This window comes from Tachysurus fulvidraco, chromosome 11 (assembly GCF_022655615.1).
Source record: "Tachysurus fulvidraco isolate hzauxx_2018 chromosome 11, HZAU_PFXX_2.0, whole genome shotgun sequence".
NCBI classification, from domain to species: Eukaryota; Metazoa; Chordata; class Actinopteri; order Siluriformes; family Bagridae; genus Tachysurus; species Tachysurus fulvidraco.
Genome location: NC_062528.1, coordinates 20,337,456 through 20,358,345, shown reverse-complemented (window position 1 = coordinate 20,358,345; position 20,890 = coordinate 20,337,456). Strand labels below are relative to the sequence as shown.

Below are 20,890 nucleotides of genomic sequence, written 5' to 3'. Positions count from 1 at the left end.
CATTGAAGTAATGACTGACCTGCTGACCGATTTAATACTTTACTGACTTCATGACAGTCTTAAATTCTTATTGACTTAAATACTGGGGGGCACGGTGGCTTAGTGGTCAGCATGTTCGCCTCACACCTCCAGGGTTGGGGGTTCGATTCCCGCCTCTGCCTTGTGTGTGTGGAGTTTGCATGTTCTCCCCGTGCCTCGGGGGTTTCCTCCGGGTACTCCGGTTTCCTCCCCTGGTCCAAAGACATGCATGGTAGGTTGATTGGCATCTCTGGAAAATTGTCCGTAGTGTGTGAGTGAATGAGAGTGTGTGTGTGCCCTGTGATGGGTTGGCACTCCGTCCAGTGTGTATCCTGCCTCGATGCCCGATGTCGCCTGAGATAGGCACAGGCTCCGCGTGACCCGAGAAGTTCGGATAAGCGGTAGAAAATGAATCAATAAATGACTTAAATACTGACGTACCGACTGACCTTCCGGCCGACTTATTCATTTACAGACTCGCTGACCGACATCCTGTTTGACAGGAGTAATACTGACATGATAACTGACTGGATTAATAAACTGACTAAATTATAGACTTGCTGAATGAATGAATGAATGACTCACTAACTAAATGACTGACTCACTGTCAGATCTAATGATTTACTTACAGACACACTTTGTTATTCCTTCGGTATATTTCTCTGTGTTAAAATGGTGAAATACTGTACCACAAAACTGTATTGTGTATTCATGCAGTGTGAAAATGACCACATTATGTTTGGTTGTTTGCTTTAAATACCCAAAATGACTGTTTTGCTGTACATTTCAGAACAATTGCACAAATAAGCAAAGCTCTCAAAACCTGACAAAGCCTTTTGTGGATTGTCATGTGACCGTGTTGGTGTATATTATATATTATACACTGAAATGCAGTAAGCTGAAGGGAGAAAGTTCCGGCTTTCCGTTTGGGAGGAATTCTGAGACAGTGGCCTGTTTCCTGTTGTGTTCTGGCTCTCAGGAGATGATACAGTGCTGTCAGCAATTTCAGTTCAGCCTCTGCATAAACACACACACACACACACACACACACACACACACACACACACACACACACACACACACACACACACACACACACACACACACACACTGCCTGCTGTGGATTATCATACACAAGCAGTAATTTTGAATATAGCACAGTGATTTCCTCTGGAATGTTCTCGGAGCAAAGTGCAATCTAAGCATCGCTCATGAATCTCAGCACTCAGCTAGTTGTTTTTTGTTTTTTTTAGAACATCCAATAAAACCTGTAATGTCTACATTCACTATTTAATAAGGAGATAATTTCCTTTTGAATTTCCTCTGAGTTTCAAAATTTTTCTCTGGTTGATTAATGGGATTTAAAGGAAATCTCTAGTATCTCATTCCTGGATTACTGACATAGTCTCATGTAGACAGAGCTTCAGAGTTTAAGGCAGAAGGTCTGAACTCCAGGGATCACCCAAGAAGGTGACTGACAGACATATAAACCACTCAAGGAGGCTTAGTGGTTAGCACGTTCGCCATTACACCTCCAGGGTTGGGGTTCGATTCCCACCTCTGTCTTGTGTGTGTGGAGTTTGCATGTTCTCCCCGTGCCTCGGGGGTTTCCTCTGGGTACTCCGGTTTTCTCCCCCGGTCCAAAGACATGCATGGTAGGTTGATCGGCATCTCTGGAAAATTGTCCGTAGTTTGTGAGTGAATGAGAGTGTGTGTGTGCCCTGCGATGGGTTGGCACTCGATGCCCGATGACGCCTGAGATTCGATAGTTAGGATAAGCGGTAGAAAATGAATGAATGAATGAATGATTTAGCAAAGGCAGCATTTAGCTGAACCTCCTCAGCAATCATAGCCACAAAGCCATCATACTTCCTTCATGGAGGAAGGAAACCGTGGTTTTTGTGACGAAGTGGAAATCCTGTACAATCCAACTGAATCTCCTGGAAATCCTGTAGAATTCAGTCGATCAGACGACGACTGCAAAACTCATGAATTCATGAGCATGACATTTGGGGATGAGACTAATGTTGACATGACTGCAGATTTTTCACTCAAAATCAAAATCTCACAGATCACACTGGTCCTTTATGCAAATCTTCATGAACTTCTGCATTACACTGAGTAGGTGTGCAGGTGTTCCTAATAAAATCTCTGTGACGGTAAATTTATATATGAATGAATTCACTCAGGAAAAACTTAGAAGCTTAGAACCGAGGTCCTGCCCTTGTGTGCCTCCTTAAACCCCAGCCTTGTTCGACTCCGTCTTTGGGTATCCATTTTTAATTAAGCAAGACACAATCTCTGGCAGCGAGACAAAAGCTGGATTAGACGTATAGGATGGTGTTTCACACGTAGCCGGCAATTCTGCTCTCTGAAAACAATGACTGCACTGTGGATATAGACAGACTTCTGCTGCAGCATCTTATTTCATTTAACTATTCAGCTAATACCTGTAATAGTTAGTGTGTGTGTGTGTGTGTGTGTGTGTGTGTGTGTGTGTGTGTGTGTGTGTGTGTGTGTGTCGTGTTAAATGCAGTCTGTCCTGCTGAAAATTGATCCCTCCTCAGTAATAATTGAGAGATTTTCCATTTACCCAGTTCTTTAGCACGAGCACAAAGGGCCTGTAAACAGAACCGCAGTGTTTCTCCGGAACTGACGGACCGTGAAGCCTGAATCTAAGAAAAGCAGCAGTATGAAACGTTGCTGTCTTTTCTGTTTGCATGCACGTCATGTGTATTGTTGACGTACAGATGGGTTTAATCCCTGTGTCCTGTTGTGTTGGTGTAAATGCAGTGCAGCAGAGGGCGTTTGAAAGCCGTTAAACTGTGTGTATATATATATAGTTAGTTTCACTTTCCATAAATGTATATATATATATATATATGTGTGTGTGTGTGTGTGTGGTATATAGGTTTGTTTTTCAAAGAATACTGATTAAAATATATTTCCATCTTCTTTTTCTTTATTTAATCCAATGCTTCTCGTCCGTTTTGTGCCCGGCTGCGACTCCTCCCCCCAAAAATAGGTCGGATACCACAACTCTCTCCCTCTGGACTCGCCCTAAATCGCACTTCAGCAACTTCTCACTACGTGAATGCGACGGCGCTGAAACATTTTCATCCGCAACTGATCTAAGCGTGCCACATTCTTACCTCAGCACCGGCTCTGAGCATGTTCCTAACTTTATCACAATCTCAAACATGCAGCACTGCTGAATAAAACTGAACCAAACATCCACACCGGTGTCCCAAATCACCTTCTTAACTCTACTCCACTGCACACTTCTACTATACATGATGTACAATGGTCTAGTGCAGGGGTATTCAGTTAAAATTCAAAGAGGTCCAGTTACTAAAATTTCCTCCCAGCAAAGGTCCGAATCTTATATTGTCACTTAAAATAGTGCACCCTCATGTTAATAAAATCAATAACACACATACATTTCTATATCATTTATTGTTAAATTTCAAGTGTTTTCACAGTCTGAACTTGTCTGGCACTTAAATGGAAAACAATCCTGTAGTTGTCTTTACTACATGTCAAGTAACAGACAACAGACACTGAATTTCTTCTGAATAGAATAAATAAAAAGTACAAACACAGCTTTGTGCAGCCTGAACTTAGGGCCTAGATTTCAAGTAATGTAAAACATTCAGAATCTTCTGAATAAAATAAAAGTGCTTTTAATCTTTAAGAAAAAAAATTAAACCAAAGACTTTTGAGTTGCCCCTTTTTTAAACATTAACTACATTAATAACACAGGAACTTTAGGCAAAAGAACATTTCAGGTAAAATAGAACGGGGCAGAATTTACTGAATAAAAGAAAAGTGCAGAGCTTTGAGCAGCTCCCTTTTTCCTCTCTCCTTTCCACTTCTCCTTACTCCCTTTCCATCTTCCGTTCCTACCGAGAGAAATGGACATGTGACTGTCCTGCCAGCAGTTTTAATCTTAATTGTCCTGTCAGCGTAATTAGGTGCATTACTGCCACCTTCTGTTCTGGAGTATGGAACAGAAACAATCTGTTTTTGGCTCGGCTTTTGATGACGCTCCTGTCGTAATAACTAGATTAACTGCGCATGAACGAAAGATTTATCTTTTTATTAATATCAAAGAGCTTATATAATCTTATATTAGATTATAATAAGGAGATGCTTAATATGATAATATTACAATTTTAACGGGTCCGGGCAGACCCGTCACTCGGTTCGGATCTGGACCGCGGTCCGCCATTTGGTGATGCCCGGTCTAGTGTATGAACGTAAGAATGGTCGTATCGTCTCGAACAGAACAATAAATGGACCATCTTCGTCTATGAAGCAAAGCTGCAAGTATAGACTGCATGAAGTGTCCAATATTCCACACTTGTTTGTTTATTCAGCTGAGTGACCGTGAATAAATGTAGGATTTGGGACGCACCCCTGCACACTTCCATGCTAACATGCTAACATCACACACTTGCCACGTTCCCTCACAGCTGCTCTCTCTTTCAGCTTATAATTACATCATTATAAATAGTGACATGTTTGAGATTTTCTAGGATAGTTGATCTGAAAAGGAAGAAATCATGAACAACTTGTAGATTGAATCTTTTTTTTGTTCGTTTGTGCCATTTATTTATCTATTTATTTTAACGGAGCTTATATTCAGTTCAGTTTATTTACAATTAACATTGTCTCAAAGAAGCTTTACAGAAGTATAGTAAAAGAATAAAAAAAATGTCAAATTTAAAGTTTAAAATGACTGAAGTTACTTTATATCGCTAACATCTATCCCTAAGGAGCAAGCCGGAGGTGAAGGTGGCGAGGAATTAAGTCTCTGAGATGATCTGAGGAAGAAACCTTGAGAGGAACAAGGTTTAAATGTAAATGTAAATGATGTCCATTCTACAACAGTTTGTAGTTGAGTGGATTTATGCAACCAAGAGGAACTTCCTGAGGAACTAACGGGTCAGAGTTCACCACAGACCCAACACTAATTCCTTCCTGCCAAAGTCTTCAGCTGATCGCTGACGAAGACTCAACCATAAAGCTGGATGATGCAACAGTGGTTCAAAAAGGCATGACAGTCTCCGGACGGCCCCATCCGCAGCTATCTCATGAGTCACTGGCTAAGAAGTGAAGTGACGTGACATACGGCTAAGTACGGTGACCCATACTCAGAATTTGTTCTCTGCATTTAACCCATCCAAAGTGCACACACACAGCAGTGAACACACACACACACAGTGAACACACACCACACACAGTGAACACACACACACACACCGTGAACACACACCCGGAGCAGTGGGCAGCCATTTATGCTGTGGCGCCCGGGGAGCAGTTAGGGGGTTCGGTGCCTTGCTCAAGGGCACCTCAGTCGTGGCCGAGACTCGAACCCACAACCATAGGGTTGAGAGTCAGATTCTCTAACCATTAGGCCACGACTGCCCCCTTTTCCCCATCAATCCCCCATCAATCCCCAGTAGGTGACGAGACTCCAACCAGGGTTAGGGCATCAGGATTGATAAAGTAGGTCCTGAGGAAATATATGACTTCAGAAATTGCTTGAAATGAAAATGTCTAAAAGGTCACGACCATGTTGATGCAGAACGTAAAGTTGGACACCAAACATGTCTTAGCAGAATTGTCTGAATGAGGAAAGATGATGGATTTGTAGTGATTACAGATTTGAGTGACTCTTCCCTCTGGTTAGAGCACTAAAGGTAAGTATTTGTCCTGACAATAAAAGTGCCTTCAATGTCCAAGTATAATTAAAATGTTCAGCGTCACTGGTAATCCTAACACGACTGTTCTCAGAACACGACGCTTGAAGCTGTTCTTTACTCAGATATGCAGATCAGGTAGCGACTTGTTCCAGATGAACAGCAGAAACTTTTAATGTTTCAAAAATGGAAAGGAATTTTTATACTTATTAATTTTGCTAATTCTTCCTGCTGTGACACAAACCCGAACATTTTTGGACATATTTTACCCAACATTTTGTCTCGTCCCTACCACTGGCTGCTCTTGATATGAAAACTAAACTAAACTGGTTTAAATTACAGATCATGTTTATTATGCTCAAGCCTTACAAAGCGCAGTGAGATGAAGACATCAGTGACCTGATACCGAATTTATTGCACGGTGCAGTTTGAAAAGTACGTTGTATGTCATGGCTTCTTTAACGGCTGACCTACAGTACAGCGTCGACAGGCTGGTCTTTGAAAGCTGAGGTGAATGTGCTGTCCTGTTAGGTTTAATTTTGCTCTACCTGTCACCCACATTATTATATTACACACAAACACACACACATATTTATTTATTTATACACACACCGTTGTACAGAGGAGAATTTATTTTCATCAGACTTTTCCAGGAACATGTGAATTTAGAATTTTTGTCATTACATTAATAATTGTCTCTAATTAATAACCTACATCATTATAAAAACTTGTTTTTTTTTGTTTAGATGTCTCAAAATAAAGGGGTGTATTTTGTTCAATTGTGTAACTGTAGAGTTGAGATGTCAATATAAATGCATCTATGAAGAAAAAACAAAAAAATCGTGCGAAGTCGTGGCCTAATGGTTAGAGAGTTTGACTCCTAACCCTAAGGTTGTGGGTTCGATTCTCGGGCCGGCAATACTACAACTGAGGTGTGTGTTCACGGTGTGTGTGTGTGTGTGCGCACTTTGGATGGGTTAAACGCAGAGAACAAATTCGGAGTATGGGTCGCTGTACGTCACGCCACTTTAAAAAAAAAAAAATTAAAAAAGTCAATAATTATAGCCAATTGCACTTTTGAGACTTTTAAGCTTATAAGCTTTAAATATATTTAATGCAGCCAACAAAATGCAATCTCTAGCAGTATTTTTAAGTGATTCAATTTCAATAAAAGAATTAAATAAAAGTAATATATATAGTTTCAATAAAAGTGATTGGTTGTTAGAAATAAGGCATGCCCAATCAGATCCGTTCCATGATGGCCGGCTTTGAGTAGTGGAATGAATCTTTTTTTTTTTATATGTAAGGAAAGGTAATAAAATATTAATAGCACCACCTGCAGTACTTGAGACAGTATACATTTAGATTCATGGCTTTATCCATGTATTATGTATACAGCTCAGCAGTGTAGGAGTGTATTTAGCACTTATTCTGTATTAGGGACAGTTAAACAGAAAAACAGTTGTCTTTGGATGGTGATTGGTTAAAGCTTGTGGTCTGGTGTTGTTGGTGCTGAAGGTACGTGAGTCAGATGATCTTTTCTGCCCTCTATTCCACCTTCCTGCCCTTTATATTACCACATCTCTATATCGGTGCACATGCTGTGATGTGTGTGCATCCTTTAACTTTTCACAACAGCAAAATTGCATGGGTTTTCACTTTAACTCTTTTTCCCAGAAGCCATAAATTGAGTTTTTTCTCCAGTTTTTTGTTGTGTCCATGTTGATGATTGAACGTCTTCATCATGTTTCACTCACAGTGGTGTTAATATTAAGCTCATTTGAAAGTAGACACTCAGGACTTTGTAGTTCTGTAGACTTTAGAGAGAGAGAGAGAGAGAGAGAGAGAGAGAGAGAGAGAGAGAGAGAGAGAGAGAGATTATGACTGGTGTTGTTTATTGTAAGTGTTTGTTACCTTTTTGGACTCCTTTATCATGTGTAATGTTGCTCCCATATAAAACAGTTCGGCACAAGCCCAGACATTTTTAGGGTCATGATTGAGGACAATGTCCCGTCCAGAGACAAGCTGATTCGTGTTGAGGTTTTGTTCAAACCGACCATCGAAAATACCCTCTCTAATGAATATGTTTTTTTCAATGGTTGTTGCATTAAATCTTACCCAGATACAATAGTGCTATTTTCTGATTGGCTGTTGTGTAGCCTCTTTTTTTGATTGGCTGATAAGTGTCAGACTCGAATAAGAACTCCAGGGGAGACGCGCTTGATTCTTGCCCAGTTTCAAAAAGACAGCGGTGCGGACTGATACAATTTGGGCGCTGCGGCTTATGAAATATATGATAAATAGTCAAAAAGTTTTTCTGCGTGAGAAATACAATGTGTGGCGGGAGAGCGTGACAAAAGACCCAAATGCGTGACTGTCACTCTCAATGCGTGACACTTGACAGCCCTTTGATATCAAACCTGTTTCTGCTTACTGAGATGCCCCATGTGTGTGTGCTCTAAAATACAGCTTAAATTCGAAGGTGTTTATCTTTAACCACTAAAGTCAGTGTAAGATTATCAACAGCGGGAAAAACACATTCATGTTGATCAGACTCACAGACACAACATCATTTGTTTCTTTATACTGATTTAAAACGTTTCTTACGTGCGTTTCCATTCCGGCAGGTGTACATGCACAATTTATTTGTTTATATTATACTGTAATGTTACATGATTATTCAAGGCCTAAAGGAAGTAGATTGGTTTCTGCTGTGGACGTGTAAATTTGTGTAAATAAATTCTTCATGTCTTATTTGTTTATACAGTGGGTAAGGGCAGTGATCGAGCTTGTGAAGAGAATCTCAGTGTTAATTATTAGTTAATGCAGGAAACGAGCTGCTTTTCACACTACAGCTGTACTCAGGAGCTCGACGAAACTAAAGCTACAGAAACCACTAGATAATTATAGTAATTACAGGTGGAAGCAGCAGATTATCCTGATCTCGGTTCTTGTTTCAGCACATAAAATGCCTCCTTACGTTTAAAACAGCTGGTTGAATAACAGCTTTAGATACCACTGCTTTGTAATGCTTATATAAACCAATAACGCAAGTAACCGATTTTAGGTTTTGGAAATGGTCTGGAAGAAGTATAACGCTGCCTTTTATATGTACAGCGACTTGGGTACGTGAGAGAAGGCGAGGTCGCCGACTAGAAGTTGGCGTGTCTGACTCAGCTACGTGACAAGATTGTGAATGATTGAAATTTGTACGAATACGGGGCGAAGACGATAGAGGTCACGTGATCCGTGTCAAAGATATCACAAGGCTTCTCTTTCATCTCGTATGATATGATGCAGAAGAAAACTGCTGGATTTTATACACAAACACCCTCCGGAACGATTCGTATACAGTAAGTCGCAAGAAAACCGATTAGTTTGAGATGCTATCACCATGGCAACCAGTACTAGAACGCTTACTGGAGACTCCATAGTACAGCGACTGGAGACATGCATGTGCGCTCTGTATGTGCGAACGTAGCTTAACGTATAATACAGTCTCAGTTTGTACTACTTTCTAACTGAAGCTAAGACCGGTTCTTTATTTTTTATTCTTATCATAATTCATTCCTTACTACATAAAATCTTTGAAATTCTCATCCGTTGTGCGTAATTATAAATATGTAGTCGAATGAGTCCTGAATTTGCTTCAATCCCAAATATTCCTTTAATGAAGGAATATTTGCGAAGTGAAGGAATGCATTGTGGTATGCAGCTCGAATGTCACACACAGTTTTTCCATGTGTGTGTGCGTTTCCACAGTGGGAGTGTATGTGGACCCTCATCCTCTTCGGGACTTTCACTCTGCTCCTGTTCTGGTTTTACTTCTGGTGGGAAGCAAGTAACGACTACAGTGAATTTAACTGGTGAGTTTCAGTTTCAATCACTTTTATTTGAGTCACGTTTTTATAAACAAACCCTGGAGCCGAGACAATGGAGCTAAATATAAAAATCTCCATTCAGATTTCTATAAAGCTGCTTTGTCAGTGGCATGAAGTCATCATCCTGCATTGTTCTGTGGAAGTGTTTGTCTGATGTTTCTGTGTCTGTCGACTGATTATTATTATTATTATTATTATTATTATTATTATTATTATTATTATTATTATTATTATTATTATTATGTGTACAAATAGATTACTTATAGATGAATATAAATTTAATTTGTAGTGTTCACAAGGGATGGTCTACGAACAATACCTTACACAGTACAGAGTACCCATAATGCACTCTGGCACTCAGAGGGAATAGAGTTACAACATACAACAACCAAAAATAACATTTTAATTTAAATATAATCATCGTAGCCCTAAAGAGAAACATGAATAATCTCAAAATCAAGATAAAATTTAAATGTTATATTTAATGTCATTATATCATCAGATTTTTGTCATATCATCATCATCATCGTCGTCATATATCATCAGATATCATCATATATCATTATCATGCAAAAAATTTATCTAATTTATAAAATCTGATTTATTTAATTAATTTTTGGATTCACGTTTCACTGGTGTAACATGCTATATTAGCTGGGACTATTTATTTATTTATTTATTTATTTATTTATTTATTTATTTATTTGCTGCTTTGATTATAGCACTTGCTTTGTTTGTCCTCTAAACTGAAAAAAAAAGGCCATGCTCTATTATAAATATTAATGAGTCTCTACTAGAGCAACAATAACCTGAATTAAAAGTATGTCTTATCTGGTAAATTTCCATTAAATTAGATATTATAATATAAACTCTGTATAAATTAATTGGGAAAGTGAGTGAGTCAGAGATAAGAAATGAGCGCCGGTATTGAAGTGATAAAGCCTTCATTGATTTATTTAAGTTTTTTTTTTTTTTTTCTCATTTTGTTTGAGTGTAAATGTTAGGTGTGATGAGTCAAATAATACAGTGAAACGAGGGTTAGGTAATATTCCCAGCTGTTATGGAAGAGTTGCAGTGAATTGTGTAAAACGGAAGATGAGTCATTTCTTTGGTAACACTGGTAACTGACGAATCTCACAGCAATTCATGTTTTTATAAGAAAGAAAGAACAAAAGAACAAAAAAAAGTAACGAAGAACGAATGAACAAACAAAAGAACGAACGAAAAGAATAAACAAAATAATTGAATAACAAAAGAACAAAAGTAAGGAAGAAAGAATGAAAGAACAAGAGAAAGAAATATTGAAAGAAAAAAATAAAAGAATCAAAGAAAAAAAAAGAAATAATGATAGAAACAATAACGAAATAAGAAAGAAAGAAAGAAAGAAAAGGAAAATTAATACAGACGTATAACACAGAAGATAATATACAGAAGCTTCAGTGCCGTCACAGTGTCTGGTGATGACCGAGTCTCTTCTGCTTGATTATTGTGAATAGCCTGTTATGGTGACCTGCAAATACATCATGTGGCAAAATGTTTGAGCATTTTTGCATTTGGAAAACCTCTAAACATATTAAAAAAATAATCTAAACATTTAATTACTATAATTAACGTTCTGAACTAGTTTATAGTGTTCAATTGTTTCTTTTGGTTTTGTTTGTAATATCCTGTTGCAGAATTATCCTGTCGTAATATCCTGTTGCAGTTTATTTATACTTAAGTTGATTTATTTCTAAACTATGTTACATGATAACAAATGTGTTCATTTGTATAGTACGTTTTTAACGATTAATCTTACACAATACAACAACTTACACTATGCACCAACATCACATGCTCATTTATACCTAATGTAGCTAACTGATTAACTAACCATCTGATTCCACTAGCAACGTTACGGAGGAAAAGGAAAGAAAAACTAAAACTTAGTGGTTTGCATTTTACATAATGTGCTAGTAAGTCCAAGGGCAAACCTGAAGTGTCCTCCTCTGCTGCTCTGAGGTCAGCCGAATGCTAGTCATCAACGCTACATGGGAAGCCTTGGATTTTCCTCACAGTAGATTACATTCTGCCATCACATTATTATGATGTCTGGGTTTCCAAATTGATTCGGACACCTGAGAGCTAAAAAACAAACACCCTTCAAATCTACCAAGGGCCAAACCTCACTATTCTCATTACTGGTTACAGCCATGATGATTATTGTGTTTACTCAACAAATAACTGTGATTGTCAGTAGAGAGATAAATACAACCATTCTAACTATAACAGCATGGCCAATTACACAGTTCTGGCCTCTTCTTGAGAAAAAATAAAATTTAGCATATAGGATTAGCCATACAGGAGAAATTGCTGGCAGACAATCAGAGCTTCCTCACAAGGTTGAGGGATTGAAAGTGTGATTAAGAAAACAAATTTACTATGATTTTGAAATCAGTTCTCAGAAACCTAACTTAAACATTGTTCAAGTAAGCAGATGTAAACAATGAAAGGATTATTGTAAACATACACCAGAAGCAGTTGATGGCAGCAATTAAATAGATCAACATCATCATTAAACATGATTGTGCAAAACAGTGTATAAACACTGTTTATATGATTGGAGCTGAAAACATAGCTGTATATTGGATACGAGTTTATTTGTTTTCAGTTCAGTCTAGTTAAAGGCGGGGTCTCCGAGTTTTGAAAGCCAATGTTGACATATAAAATCACCAAAACAAACATGCCCCTAACCCAAATGGGTCCCACCCCTGTATCGATAGCTCCACAGGTCGGAGTTTCCCGAGTCGATAACTCCTGAGCTAAACGCTGTTACTACACAAAACGCGGTTGTAGCTGCCTCTCTACATTACTACGATAGAAAAGAGGTGTTATTTGTGTAGTAACAGCGTTTAGCTCAGGAGTTATTGACTCGGGAAACTCCAACCTGTGAATATGTGGCCAACTTCCTGCTCCTTCAGTTCTCTCCAGCGCTGGAAAGCTGATCCTATATTAACACGTCCTACTTCTTGCCTTATCGTAAGCCTTTCTTCGCTTACTTTCTTTCTTTGTTTTTATCCTCCATGTCAATGTTAAAACCACTTTCTGCTAATGTCACACATGCGCACTGAACACTCTCTCCGCCCATATTGACAAGACCCGCCTCTTTCTCCTCACTGGCTACACGTTTGTTTTGATTTTTGTTTTGTTTTCGGCCCGACTCAGTTTTCTGAAGCATTTCTCAAAAATCGGAGACCCTACCTTTAAGGAAGAAACACTGTTGGTTTGGGTCTAACTAACCTATACACACACAAAACAAAAATTAACAAAAAGACAGTTGCCATACCTAATCTCCCTTACAGAAAAAACAAAGACAAAAGAACACCCACTCTCCAACAACAATGTCAGTTACCTCCCTACTACCAGTGACATATACAATATCAATATGAAAGAAAAGAAAGTGACATACGGCTAAGGACGGTGACCCATATTCAGAATTTGTTCTCTGCATTTAACCCATCCAAAGTGCACACACACAGCAGTGAACACACACACCATGAACACACACCCGGAGCAGTGGGCAGCCATTTATGCTGCGGCGCCCGGGGAGCAGTTGGGGGGTTCGGTGCCTTGCTCAAGGGCACCTCAGTCATGGCCGGCCCGAGACTCGAACCCACAACCTTCGGGTTACGAGTCAGACTCTCTAACCATTAGGCCACGACTGCCCATAAATTTACAACACATATATTTACATATATTTACAATACAATGCTATATACATATATTTACAACAGGGTAACAAAAACTGACGGAACTTCTAGTTAAGGCAGGCAAGGATTTGAACCAGAGTAACAACAGCAAATCATGTGATGGAATAACACCATAACACACCAAGTGAGCATCGAAGCCCCTGGTACTGGCTTCAGTCACAGCTTTAAACAGTTGCCATTACTGACATCATCTTGTGAAAGAAGTTCTGGCACTCCAGCTAAGCCTGAGCTGGAGCACACATGACAACCCATAGAGTGTCAGCAACTATATTGAGGGTATATTTACGGTGGGTGATAATAGGATTGAATCCCTGGACAATCAGAAACCAGCTCATCAGACTCTAATTGGTGTTTCACATTTTATGTAAGAGCACTAAAGGATTGTGGTCCGTATATACGCATGGACTGGAGCAGGAGTGTCACCAAGATATACTTCAGAATGCTGTAAATCCAACAACAAGGCAAGGGTCTCCTTTTCAATAGTGCTGTAATTCAGCTGGTGTTTAAGGAATTTTTTAGAAAAGTAACACACGGGGTGATCCACCCCATGGTGGCGAGAATGGCCTGGTCATATCAAGTGCAGCAAGAACTGTAGAGCTTGATCGCAGGAGTTTCATCCAGTTGAAGGCAGTCTGGCACTCTGGAGACCACTTAAACAAGACTCTCTGGTGTAACGCATTTGTAAGGGATAAAGTAACATCATACATTTTTGATGTATATCCAGCCATGCCTAAAAAATGTCTGAGGTCTTATTTGGTCTTGGGAATGGGAAATTTTTAAAGGTCCAGGTTGCTAGTAATCCTGGTTCTTGGATTTTTGCATCCAAAGGTTTCACCATACCCTGCTCTACTATTTTACCAAGACCACCCCTATACCAAATTTACACTTTTCCAACTTCAATACCAAGGAATCCTTACAGAGGCATGTAAATTCCAGAATATACCACCATATCATCAACATGAACAGCACAATTCAGGACTTACCCCGTACCATATCGTGGAGGAAGTTGTCTGGGGTAGCAAAAGCAGAAATCTCAGATGCCCGTGGAATAAGGGGTACCCTTCAGAAACTTTTTTAATGGTCCAGTTTGCTAGTAATCCTGGTTCTGCCAACACTATTAACACTATCCTCTATTATAGTAAGCAGTTAATGAGTCAGGTTTTGTGACCTCATTCACTTTTTGGTAATCTGTACAAAAACGAAACAAGGCGTTAACCTTGGGCACTAAAATACAAGTTTAGTAAATACTCTGTTTCCTGCTTCATGATCGCTAATAGGGGCATGATCACCTATGCCAATGTCATGCTCTATTAATGTTGCCAGAGATGGGACATCAGCAACCAAACCAGCGAATCTTGTAATCAGGGTTTTGATATCCTCTTTGAAAGACAAAAGGCAACCCAACCAATTTCTTGGACAAATGCTGCAACATCTCAGAGGTAGTTAGGTGAACAGAAGACACGATTTCCACCAAGATGTAGAATGTCTACTTGCCTCTGGGAAGTATTCAGGAGGTGTAACATTTTCCACAAATAGAGTTAACACTTAAATTCTTCCAGCAAAATGAGCTCTTTAAGCTGTTCAAGTGTCCGAACAACACTTGCAGAACACCATTTCTCAAACGGGGTGGAATAATTACAAACAAATTCAACATAGGTTTGGCTGGCTGCTTTAACAGAGTTTCTAAAACTCTTCCTGCAAGCTTCAGGCATGTGCTCGAATGCACAAAGAACAGTAACCTTAACAATTTTATATTCTACACCTAAAACAAACGTGAGAGCTGAGCAGGCTTCCTGTGCTTTTCCTGACAGTTTGCACTGCAACAACAGCATCCACAAACTTTAAGGCCTGTCAGAAATGTAAGCATCGTCTTACTCGTCGTCAATTTGCAATGCTGGCATGCTGGAGACATCAGTCCTGACTGGTGCAGGGAGCCTGCTGTTGATGAGGAGAAATTTTGTGTAAGAGGCACTGGCATTTGACATGGAACAGCCAGGTCACGCTTCTTCCCCTCTGCATTCAACTCTTTCTCCTGAATGTGCAACAAATGCATCTTATACTCTTGCCACTCGATTTCCAACTCCAGCTCTCTTAGTGCAATCTACGTTCCAGGATCTACTGAACCGACCCAAAGCCATTCGAGGTAGGCTTCGTTACCCAACAAACTTTCAAGCTCCTTATCGGCACCTGCAGTACCAGAAGCCTGAGGTGGCCGATTAGGGACTCCTGGAAGCACCTCTCGCTCAAGTAAGATCTGCTGAGCTACTAGTGCTCATACAGCACAGCGTTAACCACCGTTTTGCTAGTAGGCCACGAAACCGAAATATTAAAGAAGTCCGCTATCAAAAGCAGATGGTCATTCCTACACTTCCTCTAAAGTAGGACACGGCGTAAACGCAACTAAATCAAATGCCGCCATAATCACAAATACAACCAAGCCACAGTATAATTATGCAAAGGACACTTAATATCTGGAAAACCAAAATCTGAAGCATGCAAATCACAAAATGGAATACTAAACACCACAACACGCCAAGTGAGCCTCTAAGCTCCTGGTACTGGCTTCCGTCCCAGTTTTATACAGTCACCATGCTGACGTCATCTTGTGGAAAAAGTGCTGGAACGCCAGGGAAGCCTGAGCTGGAGTATGGAGTGGACCTGAAGAGTTAAGCACACACACAGGCGGAGGACAGAACATATGACAACCCGTCGCTCACGGGCTTTAACAGATGGCTTGAGGGAAGAAACTGTTACACAGTCTGGTTGCGAGGGCATGAATGCTTCAGTACCTTTTTCCAGATGGCAGGAGGGTGAAGAGTGGGTGTGAGGGGTGTGTGGGATTATAGACAATTCTGTTGGCTTTGCAGATGCAGCGTGTAGTGTAAATGTTTGTGATGAAGAGAAGAGAGAATCATTTGTTCAGCTGTCTTCAATATCCGTTGTAGGGTCTTGTGATCTGAGCTGGTGCAATTTCTAAAACAGGCAGTGATGTAGCTGCTCAGAATGTTCTTGATGTTCTTGAAAGGTAGTAAAGATTGTTTGAGAGGGACGGGCTTTTCTTAGCCTTTGCATAAAGTAGAGATGCTTTCTTGCTGATGGAGCTCATGCTGAGTGACCAGATGAGGTTCTCCGCCATGTGAACAGCAAGGTATTTGGTGCTCTACACAATCACCACATGGAATCCATCAATATTTACGGAGAGTGGCTTCCAGAGTGTTTCTGAGAGTGCCTTCTAAAGTGGTTTTGACGACGTTCAGAGACAGGTTGTTGGCTCTAAGCCAGGGTGTTGGCTATTGCACCTCCTGTCTGTATGCTGACTCACAGTCCTTGCTGATGAGAACCTCCACTATTGTGTCATCTGCAAACATGATTTGAACTCTGCATTGCTACACAGTAGTGGGGCAGCAAATTAAACAGCAGCGGGCTCAACACGGAGCCATGAGATGCCCCAGTGCTCACTATTGTGGTGCTAGAGATGCCGTTCGCACTCTGGAGAGATGAGGTCTTCCATTCAGGAATTCCAGGATCCTGTTGCAGAGGGAGGTATTCAGGCCCAGAAGGTTCAGCTTCTCAATCAATTGCTGAGGGACGATTGGGTCGAATGGTGAAGTCAATGAACAGCATTCATATGCATGTGTCCTTTCTGTCTACTGTAGGTGTGTAAGGGCTAGGTGGAGGGTGGTGGCAATGGCATCATCTGTGGTGCGTTTTGGATGATACGCAAACTGCGAGTGGTCCAGTGATGGTGGAAGCAGGTTCTTGATGTGCCTCATGACAAGCCCCACAAAGCACTGCATAACCATATGTATGAGTGTGGTGGGATGATACTTGTTGAGGCAAGACACTGTACACTTCAGTACGGGGATTCTTTTAAATGTAATAATTGTGTTTTTAGTTATATCTATCCATCCATCCATCCATCCATCTATAGATTTTTGTGAACCTTTTGTACCAGTACATGGACGTTCAATTCCACCAGCGTAAGTGTCTGATATAATTTGAGTCAGGACTCTATTGGCTTTTAGTATGAGACACATGTTTTTCCCCTCTGTTGATAATCTCACACAGAGCTTTAGTGGTTGAAGATAAAATTTGAGCTGCTTTTTTAGATGAACAAGGTCTTGGGTTTGAGAAGAAAAATGGGTTTGAGATCACCATTTACATTTAAGCCAAAAATTGTACTCAAGTAAAAGTACTGTTACTTCAGAATAATATGACTCAAGTAAAAGTAAAAAAGTAGACATCCACCAAGAAAAGTAACGAGCTCATTGTAGCCTAATGTAGCGGAGTAAGAGTACAGTTTCTTCTTCATAAATCTACTCGAGTAAAAATAAAAAGTATAGTGATTTAAAACTACTCCTAGAAGTATATATTTTTTCAAAAACTTACTCAAGTAAGTGTAAGGGAGTAAATGTAACTCGTTACTACCCTCCTCTGCATTTAAGATCCAAACATTTGTGTATTTTTTGGAACTTTTCTATGAATATATCAACATGATATCTATGATTAACATGGACACAACAAAACCAGGTGGAAATTCAGATCACCTGCATTCGGGAGCCATAAAATTATTAAAATAATATACTAATCACCTCGTTAGCATTAGCATTTTGCGTCTTTACTCTATGGAGCCGTTTATGCCTCAAGGTCCTGAGATTACACCTGTCATTGCTCCTGAAAGTGCTGTAATGCACTGGTGATGGTTTCTTGCACTTTTTTTTTAATAACTCTTTAGCTCTGGCCTTTGTAGTGTATATTATGAGTCAGGAGAAACCTCTTGACTTGTGTGTGCGTGTGTGTGCGTGTGTGCGTGCGTGTGTGTGTGCGTGTGTGCGTGCGTGTGTGTGTGCGTGTGTACGTGCGTGTGTGTGCGTGTGTGTGTGTGTGCGTGTGTGTGTGTGTGTGTGTGATCATGACTCACTGTTTCAGTTCCCAGCATAATGTATAATGGTGATCGTTCTCTCTCTCTCTCTCTCTCTCTCTCTCTCTCTCTCTCTCTCTCTCTCACTCTCTCTCTCACTCTCTCTCTCACACTCTCACTCTCACTCACTCACTCGTGCTCTCTGTCTCACACTCTCTCTCTCTCTCTCTCACTCTCTCTCTCTCACTCACTCATTCACTCACTCTCTCTCTCTCTCTCTCTCTCTCTCTCTCTCTCTCTCTCTCTCTCTCTCTCTCTCTCTCTCTCTCTCTCTCTCTCTCTCTTCTCCCAGGTATTTATATAACCGGTCTGGCGAGTGGAGTGATGGAACTGTTCCCATACTGGCCATGACAGCTGCAGGCTTCACCTATATCGCGTTTTTATTGGTGAGCTGTCACTTCCTGTATTCATACCTTCAAGGCACTGATCCTGCTCCACAGCTCATCTTCTCTCAGACAAATCTAACATCTGTGTCTAACTATATCTCCCAGACACACACCAACATCTGAAGTTTAATAGAATACCTACACACCTCTTTTTTGATGTCAGTACACATGACATCATTCTTGATATTTTTTAGTACATTCTGTATGTGGATGTGATTTTTTTTCAGTACAAACTGTTATAAATTCACTACTCTACATTTTCGGCACATATAGAAACCGTGTAGCTTTTCATAATGCTGTAAAAGTAAGTGAGACATTTACAAAGTCTTAAAGAAAAATTATAGGTATCTACCATATTCCCTAAATGTTTTCCTCTGAGTAGAGGTCTTCACGGGTCCACTTAGATCCGAGGTCCGACCCCTAAAAGTTTCACGTGTGCCTCGGACACGGGTCGGGTATAATAATAGATGCATCGGGTCTCGGGTAATTTAAAACGAATGTGTTTTTATCGAACGGACCCGAGAAGACCCGAACTACTGTATCTCGTGTGTGTGCATCGACTCGAGTCTTTTTCCAACCTCTCCTCTGTTTGCCAAGACCGCTTGCGACATGTGGCTGGTGACGTGTGGCTGGCGGTAAGCTAATTCTCATTGAAACAGACCTGTCAATCAATTTAGTGTAGAGTTATGCAACATTCGGGTCCAATCGGGTTAAAAAAAAATTGCCGTCGGGTCGGACTCGGGTCTAAATTGTTCGGGTTTGTCTCGGGTCGGGTCTTTCTTAAAAAAAAAATTATGCACGTCGGGTTCGGGTAAAAAGTGATTCGGGTCACTTCGGGTCGGGTACATTTCTTTAGACCCGAGAAGACCTGTAGTTCTGAGATAATTGCTAGCATTGTTTACTTACTTGTAAACTTACTACTTGGGCAAGACGTGGACTAATGGTTAGAGAGTCTGACTCGTAACCCTAAGGTTATGGGTTCGAGTCTCGGGCCGGCCACGACTGAGGTGCCCTTGAGCAAGGCACCGAACCCCCTAACTGCTCCCCGGGCGCTGCAGCATGAATGGCTGCTCACTGCTCCGGGTGTGTGTTCACTGCTGTGTGTGTGTTCACTGCTGTGTGTGTGTTCACTGCTGTGTGTGTGTGTGTGTTCACTGCTGTGTGTGTGCACTTTGGATGGGTTAAATGCAGAGAACAAATTCTGAGTATGGGTCACCGTACTTAGCCGTATGTCACGTCACTTACCCGTGTCCTTACATACTGACATACATCTGCACTTGATAAAAGGTCCGAGTTTTCCTGAAAGGATCAAGCTTAAAATTTTCGCTCTGTTGTCCAGAGACGAGTTTGTGTAGACGGGATGACATATTCGTTCTGACCTGTCAATCACAGTTACAGGAGCCAATCACATAAATTGCCTCTTCTTATCCATACAACAAATGCAAATGCTAAAAATAATGACCTGTTTTTCATCGGTTTCTTTTGTGATGATTATTCATGAATCGGGTGTATTAGTAAAGTTAAAAATGTGACATGTTGTCATCACTAACTGTGCTGATTTTTTTTCTGTTATTGTGTTGTAGATTTTAGCACTATGTCACATCGCAGTCGGACAGCAGCTGAACCTGCACTGGATCCATAAGGTACGTGTTATACAGCGATAAAACATCCCTGTGTCTGTATGTGTATGTGTGCGTGAGAAGAAAAATCTACCACTAACACGTCAGCACACAAGGTCATTCTATCCCAAGGCCTCAGTGAATCAGCTTCTCCTGTCATATAACAGAGAAGACAGACTTTCCTTGTACATTGTTTTGCTCAGGTGCTTCTATCGAACTCTTGAAATTCACGACCTGTTTGGTGTTTTTCAGATCGGCGTGACTGCAGCTTTACTGACCACCATGATCGGCGTGATATCAGTCAGTCAGATATGGAGTGAGGAGTGGGATATCTTCTCCATCTCTCTACAAGTATGTATGCTGTGTTCAGACCAAATAATTCAGTCCAAGCAATGAGCTTCTGGCCAATCAGAATCCAGATAATAGATTCAACGATAATAAATTGGGATACTGTAAATCTGGTTCATCTCCAAGATCGCTGTTTGACTGTGTGTGTGCGTGTGTGCATGTGTGCATGTGTGCGCGTGTGTGTGTGTGCGTTCGTGTGTGTGCGTTCGTGTGTGGGCATGTGTGTGTATGGGCGGGTGTGTGTGCGGGCGTGTGTGTGGGCG

The 20,890-nt window shown here is 40.5% G+C and overlaps 1 protein-coding gene across 6 annotated transcripts in view; it reads left to right on the top strand.

Moving 5' to 3' along the window:
• The window catches only part of gdpd5b (glycerophosphodiester phosphodiesterase domain containing 5b), a 67,296-nt gene that overhangs the window by 25,352 nt on the left and 21,054 nt on the right, over positions 1-20,890 (top strand). For 5 of the 6 annotated variants that reach the window (XM_027150579.2, XM_027150577.2, XM_027150580.2 and 2 more), the window contains 4 exons: positions 9,486-9,589; positions 18,567-18,660; positions 20,244-20,303; positions 20,532-20,630. In XM_027150579.2, coding sequence (XP_027006380.1) covers positions 9,486-9,589; positions 18,567-18,660; positions 20,244-20,303; positions 20,532-20,630 — 357 coding nt within the window. Of the gene's footprint in view, positions 1-8,840; positions 9,077-9,485; positions 9,590-18,566; positions 18,661-20,243; positions 20,304-20,531; positions 20,631-20,890 lie in introns of all 6 variants that reach the window. The other variant, XM_047820307.1, reaches the window with a different exon arrangement.